Below are 16,398 nucleotides of genomic sequence, written 5' to 3'. Positions count from 1 at the left end.
AACTGGAATTTTTTGGTTTACAAAAATTGAAATGAAGCACAAAATGTCTAATTTCATTTGCAAATTCAGTAATGCCCCCAAAAAATCAAAAACAAAATGGTCAAAATCACCATATTCCTAAAATTTTGATGTTGGCTAATCCATTTCTTTTTCTTGTGGGCAAAAATGTTCATTTGATATTTTTTTTGACAGATTCTACTATTAATTTATTGGAGTGAAGTTTCCCTGGGTTTGGTTTGGTTTGGCTTGGTTTTTGTTTGGGTTTTTTGTTTTTTGTTTGGGTTTTTAAAAATTCTTTTGTGCATTTAATGAGCAACTAGGTTAGTGGTCTATTACTACCCAAGCAGATAGTTGGTCTCATAATGAACCACAAAGCACTCAGATGTTTTGTCAGTGGACATGAGACACATTTGTAAATATAACAAAACTATTAAAATGGCAGGACAGGTACCTGATCAGACTTTCATCCTGCATTTTTGTAACCTCCATTCTTAGGCCTCAATTCGGCAAAGCACTTTAGCATGTTCTTAACTGTAAGCATGGGCTGAAGTCACATTGACTTCAATAGGACTAAGCACCTTTCCTGACTAGAGATGCTTTCCCAAATAAGGGCCAAAGTGAGTCAGTGGGTCAGTGACAAGTAGGAAACAATTAATTAATATTGTGATAAGTTCACGATCACTTAGGAATTTGATGGTTGCTGCTATACTGGAAACTGTGGCTACTCAAGCCTTAACAGCTATGCCAGGGATAGATGATTAGACCCTTCAGTTCCAGAAAGCATCAATCTCTATCTCTAGTGCCAAAGGAGAATCTGCACTAGCTATTAAAAGAGGAACTATAATGCAAATCTGGACAGTTCTGATACCATCCAACAGAGGGCAATGGTGCACATACATGTTAGTTTATTACCAGTATCTTGATATTAGCCACCTTGCTAGCATACTTGAAACTTGCAAGTTACAACTTCATTTGTTTTTTTTTTTCGTTCCTGTCCAAGCAGGGCCCTTTACATCTGCATAGTTCACTTGAGATGTAATCATTAACATTTAGATCAGAAGAGGAATCTCTTTAAGGATGGGAGGGCATGTTGTGAGAAGACTTTTCCACTCCCACTAGTGGTGAGAGGGGGAGGGGCATTGCAGTGCTTAGAAAGGTAATTACCTTCCAGCCATGGGGTGAGGTATGGGGTATACAAACAGCTAAGTACATGGGTGTAAAGAGAAAGTAGGTTAGAAAGAGGGAAGAATTAAGGGGTAGATTGGCTGCCATTGAAGTCAGGGGCAGCATTTCCACCGACTATTGTGGAATGGAATCAGACACAGAATTTTTATGGCCCTCACCAGTCCAAGTTCGTTGGTTACTGCATCTTTCTTGTGAGGGTTCCTCGTGTACTCACCTGTGTTGAACTGGTTTGATTGTGGTCAGGGAGAGCACTTCCATACGTGGCTGGAGTCCTTGGAAAAAAGGAGAATAGAAAGTTACGAGAGGGTAAAGTAAGGATTATCGCTCACAGAAAACCCCTAGGCTTGCAAAGATGTTTCTGTATGGGACTCACACATCATCTGATATATTAAGGTGAAGAATTGGATATCCATAAAGGAGTACTAGCAAATTGTGTCCGTTTTCAAACACTTTGCTTTGTCAGCTTCACAAATTTAAAATCAATCAGTTGCAGTATAGATCAGTTGAACAGACATAAAATCTTATGGTTATCTCTCTGACAAAAATCTGAAAATTAAAAATGAGTTTTTAAAGACTCTGATTGGCAAACTTCCATAATACTAAAAACGGGGTTCCTTTACACCCATTGGTGTTAAAATAAATGCTGAAAAAGATGACAGCAGAGGGTCTTTTCATAAACTGGAAGGGGAGGGGGACAGTGCTGAAAAGTAAGTGCTCTAGGAATGTTCATTTCCAACAGGAGCTCCATGCTCACAAACATGAGTAGAAAAACCAACTACAAATAAAGAATCCGTGGAACCTCTGGAGAGTTGTCATAAATCTGTAGCTTTTGTATCCTACAGTGTAAAACACTAAAAAGCATTCATTTAAAATGAAGCGTTATGTCCAATATTAGTTGCCTAATGTCTCTCATTTGGACATCAATTATAAATGTACTGACAAAAAATTTTTTTCCATTTGTAAATTATTTAAGTATGAGTGTTAGCTTTTGCAACCCTAATAAGCTCAAACTTGTGGCACTAAGCTGTTTCTCATTGGATTGTTATTATTATTATTATTTATTATGATTTATTATTTATTATTAACAGCATCATAAATGTGTCCCATGAAGCATAAACCCAAAGCATTTACAAATGGTGGCGAGATCTTTCAGTCCTTGCAGAGCAAAATTCCCATTTGAGACTTTGTGGAGTCAAAATGAAGTGAATGGGAATTGTAGCGGAGTACGGACTACATGACCAGGGTCATCACCATCAATTTTCCTAGGTTAGACTTTTAACATAAAAATTGGGCAAGGAGCATATTCAGCTGAATGTCTGTCTTTCCCCGCAGTGGCCTTCCTCTGCAGACAGCACACGGTGCAGTTTTAGCACATTCCAGCGGAGGCTCCGGGAGCTCCAGTGAGTCCGAGAGCAGCTCCGAGTCCGATTCCGACAGCGAAAGCAGCTCCAGTGACAGTGAGCGTAACGAAGAGTCGCGCAGTGCAACTCCGGAGGTAAAGCTATGAATTCAAGTCCCTTCTCCCAGCACACTCTCAGGAAAAAGCCTTGTCACTGAAAGCGAAATCCTTTTATCCTTCAGAAAACATAAAAGTCCTATTCTGTTTATTGTTATTTGCTTTCTTCTCCCTTTATGCTGTCAAACACATGATCCACACACTCTTTTTAGCTTTGGGGAAAACCTTCTGGCCCACATTTCAGTTACTTCAGAGAAATATTTAGATTTTTGTCCAGTACCAGAGAAGATTTTATTGACACAGTATTTGTCTGGGACGAAGGAAAGGCAACATAACAAAAATTATATCTTCAGGGACCTGCTTAACTTTTTCATTGTATTAAATTTCTCCAGGGCCACATTGTAAACTAGCTAAGGAAGCCTAATTAACCATACATTCTATAGTAAAAGTAGCAATAATCACTGATTGACTGAAATAAAAAGGCTGTGTTAAAAATGTAATTGTGGTTTAAACTAAAATACATTGCTTCTCTAAGATTTGTTTCCTATCGTTCTTCGATCTGCAGCCTGAACCTCCCTCAACAAACAAGTGGCAGCTGGATAAATGGCTAAATAAAGTGAATCCCCATAACAAGACCATTATCAACAACCAAAATGAGACTCATAGCGAGAACAGTTCTCAGCCTCAGAGCAGCCAACAGACTGAAGGACAAAATAAAGGGAAGCTTAATAACAGTCTGCCCCAGACCGATTCCAAAGACAGGGCCGTCCTTAGTCCCATCCGGGAGAAAGCCAAACCACGAGTTGCCCAGAAAACTCCAGAGACAAAAAGCTCCAAGCAGAAGTCACCAGCTCATAATGAGCCAACTTCACAAAGGACTCCTGGGAAAAAACAACCCAAAAAGGTAGAAAGGACTTCCAGTGTAGAAGAGTATAACTGGCCCAAACCAAATAATACCAGCAACACTCCCAAAGAAAAAGATACACAGGAACCACCAGAGCAGCCAAAGGTTCGCACAAAAGCAGCCGTTGGAAAGACAGCTCCAAGAAAAGAACCAAGGACTAGCACGGGACTTGCTTCTGAGAAGAAAAAGTACAGAGGCCCGAGCAAAACTGTCCCTAAATCCCGTGAATTTATTGAAACCGATTCATCTACTTCTGATTCAAACACAGACCAGGAAGAGAGCCTGCAGGCTAAAACATTACCAGCTTTCAGTGGTCCTGCCAATGGCATCAAAGTAAAGGACTCCAGTAGTAACATCCTCAGTGTAAGTAGTTTAACTAGCAACAGCAGCAACACATCAATAGACCAGACCAGCAATGATTTAGAGGAACAACTCTTTTCACCGATCCCAATTGTGCAAAATGAACTTCTGTCCCCGCTGAGGGAATATGAAGAACTCAAATCCCTTTGGGTGAAAATAGATCTTAGTTTACTCTCTAGAATACCTGGACAAGAGCCTTGTGAGACCGTGGCTGTGAAAACCGAACCACGAGAGGCAAATGTGAAACACAGGCGACAATCTCGAGAGTCCCCCACCACAGCCGCTGAAAAGCCCTCCACAAAATCCAAAAGGAAGCACAAGGTAAGTCATTTTTATAGTCCAAGGGAAACCACTCCATTTCCGTGTGTCAGCTAAGTAGGTACCAGATAGAACCTCGGTGATCTGCATTTCTTCATACCCGCCCCAAAACCTCTCCACAAAGATTTAATTGAAGAGACAGTTCTGTAGAGCTATCATATTACTAAAATATGATTGGTTTTTTTTACAAAAGATGCTACACTACATTTACCAGTGCATTGTGAATTTTCATCATAAACTATTTAAAACCAAACTCTAATTGTCAAAATCAATGAACTATGTATATTTGGTGATGTGTCGCACTTTCCCATTCATTTGCAGTGGTCAGTAATCTGCAGTGGGATTCCCAAGAACTAGTGCAAATTACAGAGGTTTGATTGTACCCAGAAAATGTGACTTCTGTTCGGAAGGCAGGTTTTTATTGTCTGGAGAGTTACAAGCTGATTCACCACTGAGTTAGGCACTGCTTCATTCAAGTCAGTGGAGTAGTGCGGCTTATGCCACTGATGAATTCTGACTTTAAAAATATAATTTTGTTATATAAACAAATGTGATTTATAGAAATATGATTTGCTTAACTAGCTGCTCCCCCTTTGCAACTACCTGAAATGAAGAATATATTTTGACTTAAGGGACTATGTTTTATCATGACAGGTTTCAGAGTAACAGCCGTGTTAGTCTGTATTCGCAAAAAGAAAAGGAGTACTTGTGGCACCTTAGAGACTAACCAATTTATTTGAGCATAAGCTTTCGTGAGCTACATTTCACATCCAATGAAGTGAGCTGTAGCTCACGAAAGCTTATGCTCAAATAAATCGGTTAGTCTCTAAGGTGCCACAAGTCCTCCTTTTCTTTTTATGTTTTATCATGTGTTTTATGTTATTTATGCCCAAGGGTATCCTGTCTTGTGGGATATGACAGTATGCTTCAAACTAAAATGTGCTTTCAGAAAAGAAAGGGAGGTTTTATATCATAAATGAATTTTTGTAGAGGGATTTTCCAGCTGAAATGGTTATGCTCTGGTCTTTCAGAGAGAAGACATCATTTAATATTTTTATACCCCAAATTTTATAAATCACTGGGAATGTGACTTCAGCTGTCAGTTCTATTGGCCTCTTGAACTGCATTAAAATGCTGATTTAGAGTAGTCTGATGATAAAGGAGGGAGTTAATACATACAAAGGCTTGCAGCCCTTACTCATGTGAATACTCACATTGACTTAGGTGGGAATATTCACGAATAAGGTCTGCAGGAGCTGAATCTCTGGTTTTACTCTGGCCTATGCATTAAAATTATGCAGAAAGAAAGGCATTGTGTGAATATGTATTTTGTGTGCTGGGGTTTATGCGAATAATATGCTAATAACTTGTAGATTTGCTAACTCAGTGGGGCGATTTTTAGTAAGAATCCTGGCTAGAAGAAGACTACAATACCGGTAGCTAAACCTAGGGCTCAAGGAATATGATGAGTTATCTAAAAGAGAGGGGGAACCTCCTCACTGCATTAGCTGGGGCTTTGGATCAGGAACTGCCAAGATGAAAAGGTACACTCTCTGGGTGCTTGGACATTCCACTAGAATGAAAATACTCAGCTGAGTATTAAAATAGCCCTTTCTCTTCCATTTTGGTTGTTGTATGCTCATCAGTATCACTGCTCACGGTGACGCAGGAGAAAGCAAGTTAATTAGGGTTTGTGCTGTACGTGTTTAAAACATGGCATGAAGAGGCTGATTTGGGTTTCAAAATCATTTTATTAAAAGATTTATTTAAGGCACAAGCTCATGGGCTTGAGAGACGGTATGAAGGTTCCAGTGACAGAGCAGTAATCAGCTTTACTTATATCTTCTTAGTTCAGGCACTGAGGTCATGCAACAGGGAATCTGTCAAGGTAAATTTTGAACCATCTACCCCTTGCTAATCACTACCACTTCAGGGCTCAGGCCTGCAGCCTCTCAGTCATCTGTGTAATCCTTACTCATGAAAGTTGTCTCATTGACTTCAAGTATATTAATGAGTAAAAGATATTCATGTGAATAAGATTTTGCAGGATCAGGTCCTTAGATCTTGATTATTTATGATGCAATACAGAAGCAAACTATAGTAAAGTGAGGCATTTGCTTTACAATTATCCATCTGGGTTAGTTTTTATATAACTTAGTCATGTGTTTGCAACACAGATCAGCACATTTAGGCCTTTTTTTTTTTTTTAGTTATTTTCACTTCTCTTAGATATCAGTATTTTAGCTGCTGCTACTACAAAGGAATTATGCTGAGATTCTTGACGTTCTCTTAATGGTAAGGTGAATTTGTGCTTAGATGCGGCATTTTTCAAGCTGTTCTTGTTTTGTTCAAGCAGTCCGAAAGCTTGGATACATTTGTTGAAACCAAGAAACAGCGCCTTGAGGACACCTCAGCCTCATGCCTACTTCCACCGTGTATTTCTCCGATACCTAATCACAGATTAACCAGCACTAAAGAGTAAGTATTTCTTAATACTAAGCTGTGAATTAATAACCATGCTCTTTGAAAGCATTTGTTATGGAACTCTGTGATAAAGCATGGCTGTTGCCCAGTGGCTTGGTGTCATTGCTCCCATCTGTCACGTAGAGGGATCCATGTTTTCTGAATGGACTTGAGCTATCCTTTTGCTGGGCTCGCGGAAACCACAATATCACCGAGGCACTGAAGGGTGGATATACACGTGTATCCTGTCCTCTCAGCCAGGTCCATGCTGCCCTGATTATACCTACCCTGAACACCGGGAATTTTCTACTGAAAAAGAAATCTGTTTTCTGAGAGCCAAATCTTGGTTTTACTGACACCAACAGTGGCTTTGCCATTAACCTCAGTGGGATCAGGATTTGGCCCTTATAAATAGATGTATATAAAATAAAATGTTGGTTTTGTTACAGTATTGTCTGATTCTAGTTATGGAACAAAGTCCTTATTCTAAATATGATTCTGCCTGAACTATGGAGCAGTCCTGCCAAATGCCGAGTGGAGTCCTGGCATGTTAACCTCCTACAGTACAAAGCTAGTAGAAAGTACTTAACTTTGAGTAGCACTTTATTTTCCAGGGTACATATAACCGTATAATTGGTATCTCTCTGAAGTATTGCATTTTGTTTGAAATGCCTATAATGCATCAGCAATCAGGCACCACATGAATTACATTTAATAGTATTATAATCACAGGATTAACATTCTGTAAATAGAGAGAAAGCCTATCAGTTTTGCACTTTTATTGGTTTCAGAGGTGTAACTTCTGTTTTCCACTGGGGCAAGCAAAGATTCAGGCCCAGAAAGTACATGATCTTGGGGAAAAGGTATCACAGTGTCAATATTTAAATTTATGGAGAAGTTCTGAATTTAATTATTTAATTCACATCTTTTAAAGCCATTAGGAAGTCCACAGAGCAGATTATAATCTTATTTATACTGCTTTAGTTAGAGTAACTCCACTTTGTCCAGAATTACACCACTGAAAATTAGATCAGAGTCTGGTCCTCTATGTCATTGAGTCTGGAAAAGGCAGATGATTTGCAGGTGATGGTGTGGTCCATAAAATGTTACACATTTAGTAAGCATGATAATGGGTGTTCCCAGTTGTCATTCCTGAACATACAATGAGCTGAGATATATTGCAGAGGGAATCAAAAATTATCCATCCCCACCAGTTCCATTATCCATTACAAAAAAAATTCTTTCCCTGTCTCAAATAAGCCCTAGGGATCCACCCCCAACCTGATGTTTCTTAATTTGAGCTTGTTTTCCAGGTCATTAATTTGATTCCTTAGAGCTTTCAAGCCTTTGGTATTCTCGGTTAAAATATAATTGTGTCCATCAATAGTTATTTCCATATGTTAGCTTTTTCTCTCGCCCGCTGTGAATTGTGAACCAAAATTTTTGACTCCTTAGCCACTGACGTGATTGAGGCCTGGATCACGTCGAGTTCATTATTAATATCTTCCAAGTTCATTTTAAACAAATCCTATGTTGTTTGATCATGCAGGTCTGCAACTCCCAGTGATGTGCAGCTGAATGTAGATCAACCCTGATCCCAAAACTAGGGGATTGAATGTGTAATGACAAATTTCTGCATAGCCCCAGATTATTTTTAAGCATTCAGGAGCAGTTCTATTTTCCATCAGGGATAAGCTACAAAAAATGAGTCCAAACCAGTCACTGATTCAAAGGTAGGGGGGAAATAACACTGCAGTTGCAAAATAGTAAAAGAGAGGCATGTCACTTAAGCCCCAAATTTTATTCCCAAAGGTTCTACATATTAATACAGTAGAGCCTTAATAATCTGTATTTAATTATTATGAGAACTATTGTGAAATAGCAAGTAAAGCCCAATCCCACAATCCGAGTGAATTAATCTTTGCATGTATGCAGACTCTCATTGGGCACAAGGATCCACCCACACAGATCCGATTGAAGTATCAGGATCCAGGGAGTTATATTTTTAGAAGTATTTAGGTGCCCAGCAATGCAATAGGTGCCTACTAGGATTTTCAAAAGTAACTAATTACCTTTAAACCTGGCCGTCAGTGAACAGAAACAAGAGAACAAGCAAGGAGACCATATCACAAAGACAGGTTTTTAGAAAGCCACATGCATCAATGTTTTGGAAATTAAATGCCTAATTTGCACATGCTGTTTCCATAATTGCACAAGTAAACTGGGTATTGGCATGCTCAGATGGTCAGTTATGCACCTAATAACCACTTGCACACACAAATACCCCTTTTTCATTATGCAGCCATAGTAATTGCATAAACAATTAGGCATCCATGTGCTTGTATATTCTTATACATAATCCTGAGTGTTTGCCTTTTCCCAGATCTGAACCAAGATATACTATATATAATTATTTTAATAATTGCAGTTCAATTTTAATTATTTCTAATATGTCATAACGTGCTAGCGAATGTATTTTTAGTAACATGAAACCTCCATATTACACTAGGGGCTTGAAGTCAATGGGAGTCTTTCCGTTCACTTGTGGGTTTAGGGTCATTCCCTAGGATACTAAATCTTTCTGAAAAGTGGGAGGAGACCACCATTTTTTTAATTTTTTTTTTTTACTGTGAATTGTAAAGTTTGTAAGTTAGGGAGGATTGGATGCATTAATTTTATACATATTTGATGAAAATTGTATTAACTCCATCTTGGTTTTTCATTTTAGGGCAGACAAATAACATTTTTGTACAATCTTTCCTTATTAAGTCCACAGGATAACAGAAGCAGAGAGGAGAGAGTATTTAGTGGTTCAGAAATTAAGTATTGTATTCCAAGAGTATAGGATTTCAAGTTGACCTAAATGTCTGTTTTCCAGAGATTGCTTTGGACACTAAGCATACAGAGCTTTTTTTTAATTTAATAAATCAGCCAACCATTTTGCACGAGCAATTTTATTTTTGTTATTATTTTATTATCTTTGTTAATACAGGTATTTACTTGCAAGACCAATTTTGCAGGTGTAATTAATAGCACATGCAGGTGATGGCAATTAATGTCTGGCTACCTAATTTGCGGGCACAGTCCAGTTATTAGACAGCTCCTTGCCAGCATTTGCACATGTGTAACAACACCATCAGTTATTTGCAGATATGGGGTTCTGGTTTTCAAATTAAGCCCATACAGCCCAAACATGCACAACAGCGAGCAGACAAGAGTCTGTCTTAAGCAGTCATTTTAGAGTATTTCTAAGATTTTCAGTATAGGTTTGTTTGACCTTTCGTTAAAGATGCACCTGTACTAGGCAACATAGATTTGCTGGTCCCTTGGGTAGTCACGACAGCTTTCATTATAGTGTTGTTCACAATAAAACTATCCTAGTACATCTGGGACAAAGACTTTAGCTTCATTCAGTTGCTGCCACATGGTCTAACCTCATGTGAGAGTGACCTTTCCCTGCTAACCCCCTGCAGAAGATTAGATACACCATCAGTGTGAAGCATTTCTTTGGGGACAGGGAGAGTGGAAGGAAGGTAAAGCCAAGTGATTGGCATAGACAATGGCTTTGTCTCACTAATGGGCCAGAGATACTATAGCAGACTACAATGAGTGGATAAAGTAAGGGTAAAGAATGGCCTCTTGAAATTCGAGAGTAGATGAAAATTCTTCATCCTTCATACACAGGCTCCCTTGTGGCTTGGTTCATACCCTACAATAAACAAGACTGAAAAAAAACAGACAGGGAGATTTCTCATTCCTTGATAATTGGCCTTCTCTGACACAAAGATTAAACCCTGCAGCCACAAGACCATCAGTTCTGCTTGTATTTTTTTCATGCATTTTTATGTTTCTCTCTTGATTATAAATATAATTTAACTAATAATCATGTCAGCAAATTAAATCATTGAGTCCAGGTGTTTATTGCAATAAATTCATTCAAAATTAGTGATTACTGCAATGAAAGACCAGTTTGTTAGCTCATTAACAACCCAAAGCAAAGTTACAGTCCAGTTAACTACTGGTAACAATTGACTTCACGGAGGTTATTGTGAACATCATGAGTCTGAAGTAGACAACACTGCTACAAAAGCTATCAGTTTAATTTCTCTGAAACCCTGTTTGGCTTGAAAGGGCAACTAAGAAAATGAATAACTGCAGCTGGGGCTGAAACAGTCAAAGGGCTTTTGCTGTTTTATTTTTTATATAGAGATATAGTTAAATATCCCCGTGTGTGTGTGTGTATATACACATACACACTCACTCTCACTCACGCACACACACAGAGGAATATTTTTGGGGTGGCTAGGTTGAGGCCCCGCCTCCCACGGAATGATTTGTATGCCAAATCTGAGTAGCTGCACCTGTAACTGAGGTTTGAGCCCACAACTGAAGTGTGGGTGCAAAATTGAAGGCAGTGCCCCAAAAATGGAGGCCAGCTCTCTGACATATATAAGAACGCTAGCCAAGAGAATAGACAGCTGTCCTGGCAGCTGCTGCCTTTTCCAGCTACACAACCACCAACGCTGAGCCTATTCTAGATGTCATTTACTTCCCCCTTAGTAGCAGCAACTGGGTAATGTTAGCAAGGTTGTTATGTGGCTGCCTAAGATTGCCCCCTTCCAAAGGTCATAGAGTCCACATAGCCTGAATTCCAAAAGCTGGATTACGAAACTATCAAGGGAGTCTCTGAGCAACCTTGACATCCTAAAGCAGGGGCTGGATTAGGTCCTAAAGTGGGGGATTGATTGACCTTCAGTCTTTCTGCAAAAACTTTTTAAGTGGGCCCATCAGACCCAACTCCCTTTTCTCCAACAAAATGTTTACTGGGGAGAAGAAGAGCCCCTCAGACTTTCCAATGTGGGGACAGGATCACAGACTCTACCCTAACTTTTCTTTCACAAGTGGACTCCATTTCCCACCTACCTTCCAGTACCCTATTGGCGCGGGCACACACATGGATGGATGGATCTTGGGCTAGGCCAGAGCCGCCAGTCTATCTCTTCACTCACAGTATGGTCCAATGGATACGACGCTGGTCTAAGAATCAGGAGGTGTGAGTGTCCTGCTCCCAGCTCTGCCACTAACTTGGTCTCACTGTGTGGCCTTCCTGTGTCTGGTTTCCCAACTGCACAATGAGATAACAAACGTGTGTCTGAGTGTTGCTATAACCTAGGACTGTGGTAATTCACATGAGCTCCACAATGCATTTTGGAGATCAGCGGGATGCAAGGAAGGCTTTGAATGAGAATTTTCTGAAAATGGCAAATCTTCCCCAACCTTCCCTGGCAGTTCCCTCCGCTGCCTGGTACACAGCGGTTTTCATTTGGTCTTATTCAGCTGCCCAACCTGGTTTCTGAGTAAAACAGTCTGCTGTGCAATCAGTATCCGTAACCTTCCTATGGTACCGCCGTAGACAGGCGATGCTGGTGAAGGTCCCTTGTTCTGAAGAGCTTTCATATAATGAAGAGCTTTAAACAGGATAGTTTTAGCCACATATTAATCGTATTGAAAATGAGTCTGAGTGGCAATGACAGTACAGTGTATCGGGTTTTTGTTTGATTATAGTCTGCTAAGGTTTCGGGAATATTAATACACGTCCATATTATTAAAATTGACACAAAAGCCACAATTAGAAAATGATTGAAATAGACACAATTATCATTAAAATTGGTAACATTGTGGAATACAGCCAGGCTGGAATAAAGAGGATGGTGTTGAGTATCACCAGATTGACAAATTAGGCAGCTTGCATTGCTTGTTCCTCTCTGATTTGCTGCTTTGAGGTATTATAAATCTATAATTCCTGACACTTACTGAAATTGACTAAGAGGGACACATAAATTTTTGTTAACTTAATTTGCTATTGAAAATTTTACTCAATAATGATGAAAAGTAAATGACTTTGTAGTGCAATATTAGTTGTCTAAGAAAAGATTAAAATTCAAGTAATCTTCATAGACTGGACTAGGACAGTAACTAAAATAAAAATCCACGACCAAATGAACATGTTAAACAGTCAGGGGGGGTTACATAGCTGCAGTTTTTACGCTAGTGACCATTCTTCTATACAAAACAGGCAGTCAGCCATAGCATTGTGTCAGCTTTCATGTTAAAGACATAGTTATTTTCCAAACCAAGTTCATTCATTAACTGGTATTCGCTCAAGAGCTTTTGCCAGCTGCTCTAAATCATTTTCTGTAGTGGGTCACATCCGTTTTACTTGTCAGGTGAACTAATGTCATGTTATTGTTATGGTTATTATTTGGTGGCTGTTACAACCATTTTGTTCGTTCACATGCTGTACTGTATGATGGATATTTGCTAAGAGCAGGCATATGGGCCCCAGTCCAGCAATGCATTTAAAATTTTTATCTTTACGCATGAGAATAGTTCCTTTAACCTCAAATAGGGCTACTCCTATGTATAAAGTTAAGCATCTGCTTAAGTGCTTTGGGGGATCAAGGCCCCTATGCCTTCTGTGATGATGACTGACTCAATATAGTGTTTAAAGTGTCCACAACAGTATTAACACAATCAGACAAAATAGTCCCCCTGAAACAAAAGGTCTTTGCTGTCATTGAAGAGGCAAAGAAGGCAGGAGTAACTTTTATGCCTTCACTGGCCTCCTGCTACTCATAGTCATATGAGGGCAGAATCTGGCCTCCAGTTAGGTAATATCAAGTGTTTGGCGAGGTAGAGAATATAAAAATACCCAAAGGCTTGTCACCCAACCACTTCTTGTCTGTTTCTCCGCAGCGGGAGTTCAGTTAAAAAGGTGACTAAGAAAAGAGAAGAGAAGTCATTCCCTCCTCCGTTATCCCCGCTGCTGGATGAGCCAGCACACAGGCGTCACAGCAGTGACAACAGCTCCTTCAGCCAAGAGAACAGCATCACAAACTCCTTGCAGACCGGCAGCTCTTCCTCTTCGTCTAAATTCGGAAAGAATGAGAACAAATCCTCTTCGAACCCCAAAGGAATCTGTGTAAGTAACTGGTCGGAGCTGCTGAAAGTGAACATGATAAAACAAAAGTAACTAGGCTTTATTCTGTTTGATTCTCTCTTTTTTTTAATGTCTGTTTAAATCCTTCTGTAGCCCCACTGAAGAGCAGCTAGGCGTGGAGCGTTTGAGAGCAGTACACAAGCTCTCTTGCAAGTTCCACTTTTAGATCGGCATTAAGCATCCATTTGACATCGTGTGTAACTGACTAGAACACCTGGTCCCTCAGCTTTATAGGCTAGATTTACAGCAGCGGAGTATCTGCAATTACTCCTCCTGCCTGTGTAGTTTTAACCACACACATAAAGAAAAAAAATCTTCTTTGACGAATTTTCTATAATGTTTGCATATTTCTTATGACGAATATCCCCAAATTCTCAACTGGTAATTAAGCACTGGGGCTAAACTAAGCATTGCAGATTGAACTGACCGCCCAGTAAAAACCCAATGAAAAATTGCCTGTGTGTACCACACTCACGAACCAACTATCTGAGCGCCTGCATTTCTACCACAAGCTGCCTCCTGATTTGCTTTTTTTCTCATCTGCCTTCATCTGCTTTCCTCCTTCCCTTTATTTGCTTTGATTCGGTTTCTGCCAACTCAAGTCCTTTCTGACTGGGATACCTACATAATACACAAAACTCTCTGTTGTGGAGTAGTTAGGGTTGTTACATCCACTAAATGCCTGACACAAACCCACAATAGCAAAGAAATAACAAGTTAAGTTCCTAACTTTACAGACCCTCTCGTCCTCCACCCCCACGCATACGCTTTCCCAGTAAACTACAGACCATGTGACACAATCTGAACTCCTTCTGAGGAAGTGGTTTGCATCTGAAGAAGTGTTTTTTTACCCACAAAAGCTTATGCCCAGATAAATCTGCTAGTCTTTAAGGTGCCACCGGATTCCTCGTTGTTTTTGTGGATACAGACTAACACTGCTACCCCTCTGAATCTGAACTCTGCCCTGCTGTCGCCTGTATGGGTACACCCTTCTACCAGATTACTCTATCCCCCAATACTGGCAGTTGTTGATGTTTGGCGTAGGAGTTGACTGTGGCAGGAGAAGATAGGTAGGTAAAGGAGCATGTGCAGAAGGAGTGATGCGAGGCTGGCATCCCTCTGGAGGGTACAGTGGCGGTTGCCATTCATGTTCCGTGGTATAAGGTAGCTGACATCACAAGGGGTAGATAGCTGTGAGTGAAAGAGAAGATGTTATGTGCTGCTAGGTGGCCTCACTTCCAATCTCCTTGCTTTCGTGTCAGGCATGTTCTATGTGTAGCAGTGCTTCACACTTCACAACAAAGTCTTTTGTGTGGGAACTCCCTTGGTTTCTTGTCATGCTTAATTAGGGGCAGGCGTTGAATGAGGGGTGAGGGGAGGGGATTTGGGGACATTAGAAGTGCAACAGGAGAATATTTTTTATTCATCAACAGCTGCACATGAGGCCTTCTCTGCTGTAGGATAAAATCTGACAGAAAAGCATAGCTCCTCCTGAGGAAGGTTTTATGTCCGCCCAATCAGGTTTGAACTTACCATCAATCAGGTTTGCCTGCATTGGACCCCATCAATCAGGCTTGTGTGGACCAATCTCTCTCCCTCCCTCCCCCCATTCCCCCCTTTTCAATCAAATAGTCACGCTTGCATGTACTCACTCCCTAAGCATCAACCAACCAGGCCTGCTCATGCCCAGTCCCTCTCGTTCTCCTCCTCTGAACCAGTCACACTAATGTGCACCTGGTCCCCATCAACCAGTGAGGCTTGTATGTGTCCATCACCCCCACATCCCATCAATCAGACTTTTGTGCACCCAGACTCTCCCATCTATCTGGCTTGCATGCACCTGGCCTCCATCAATCAGGTTAGTTTGTGTGCACAGTCCATAAACTTGAGCTATTATGAGAATAACAGCTAAAAATGACCATAAATTCCACATTCTTTTAAAAATCTTCCCATTTGAGCAGTTCTCCTCAGGGGCCTCCTCTCTGCCAAGTTTTGTCTGGATAGGCAATGGGGTTTTTAATAGATATCGGTCAACGGTGAAAAGTAGGGCTGCAAAGGAAACTTTTTAGCCAGTTTCAAAGGCTTCTTCTTAAACATCTATGAAAAGAAAAAGAAAACTGCTTAGAAAATTCAAGGGGCATGAAAATTAACCCGGTATGAAATTTCACAGCAATTGGACACCTACTTTTAAAGAAAAATGGTAATTTATGCTTAATTTTAAGACCATTTTAGAAAGGACCCCTAATTATGGAGTTACCGTAATGCAAGATTTTCTTGTTTGCTTCCATTGCCTTTTGACCATTGCAGAAATGGGTGTGTTTGGCCCCATTTTTCACAATTTCCCATGTCATGAAAGGTTGCCAACCTAGTATTGTAAAATGAAAACATGCAAGTTGCATTAGAATGTAACTGACAATTTACTTTACCTTATTCACTTGTCCCTATTGCTTTCTATCATCATGTCACTTTACTTCAAACTGCAAGAGCAGTACACATGCCTTCCACCAAAATCAATGCCAAAATGAACTGCATATGTCGGCAAATAAACAGTGCTATGTAAACAGCCAGGCTGTTTCCTCCCTCAGTCCCAACGTCATCCATCAGATACATGCTTGATTTATCCACTGAGTTGGTATCTGAAATATTCACCCACTAAAAGGTATTATAGGGCTTTTCCGTAGTTCATTGCTTAATCTGTAATTTAGTTCATCT

At 40.1% G+C, this 16,398-nt stretch overlaps 1 protein-coding gene across 1 annotated transcript in view; it reads left to right on the top strand.

Moving 5' to 3' along the window:
• Positions 1-16,398, top strand: part of AFF2 (ALF transcription elongation factor 2) — a 406,623-nt gene that overhangs the window by 365,278 nt on the left and 24,947 nt on the right. The window contains exons 10-13 of the mRNA XM_084638773.1: positions 2,518-2,680; positions 3,207-4,226; positions 6,577-6,701; positions 13,443-13,668. Coding sequence (XP_084494899.1) covers positions 2,518-2,680; positions 3,207-4,226; positions 6,577-6,701; positions 13,443-13,668 — 1,534 coding nt within the window. The remainder of the gene's footprint in view (positions 1-2,517; positions 2,681-3,206; positions 4,227-6,576; positions 6,702-13,442; positions 13,669-16,398) is intronic.

The sequence above is a fragment of the Lepidochelys olivacea genome (genome assembly GCF_965140295.1).
Source record: "Lepidochelys olivacea isolate rLepOli2 genome assembly, chromosome: 9".
NCBI lineage: Eukaryota > Metazoa > Chordata > Testudines > Cheloniidae > Lepidochelys > Lepidochelys olivacea.
The sequence above is the reverse complement of the archived record's forward strand: the minus strand, read 5'-3'. Positions and strand labels throughout refer to the sequence as shown.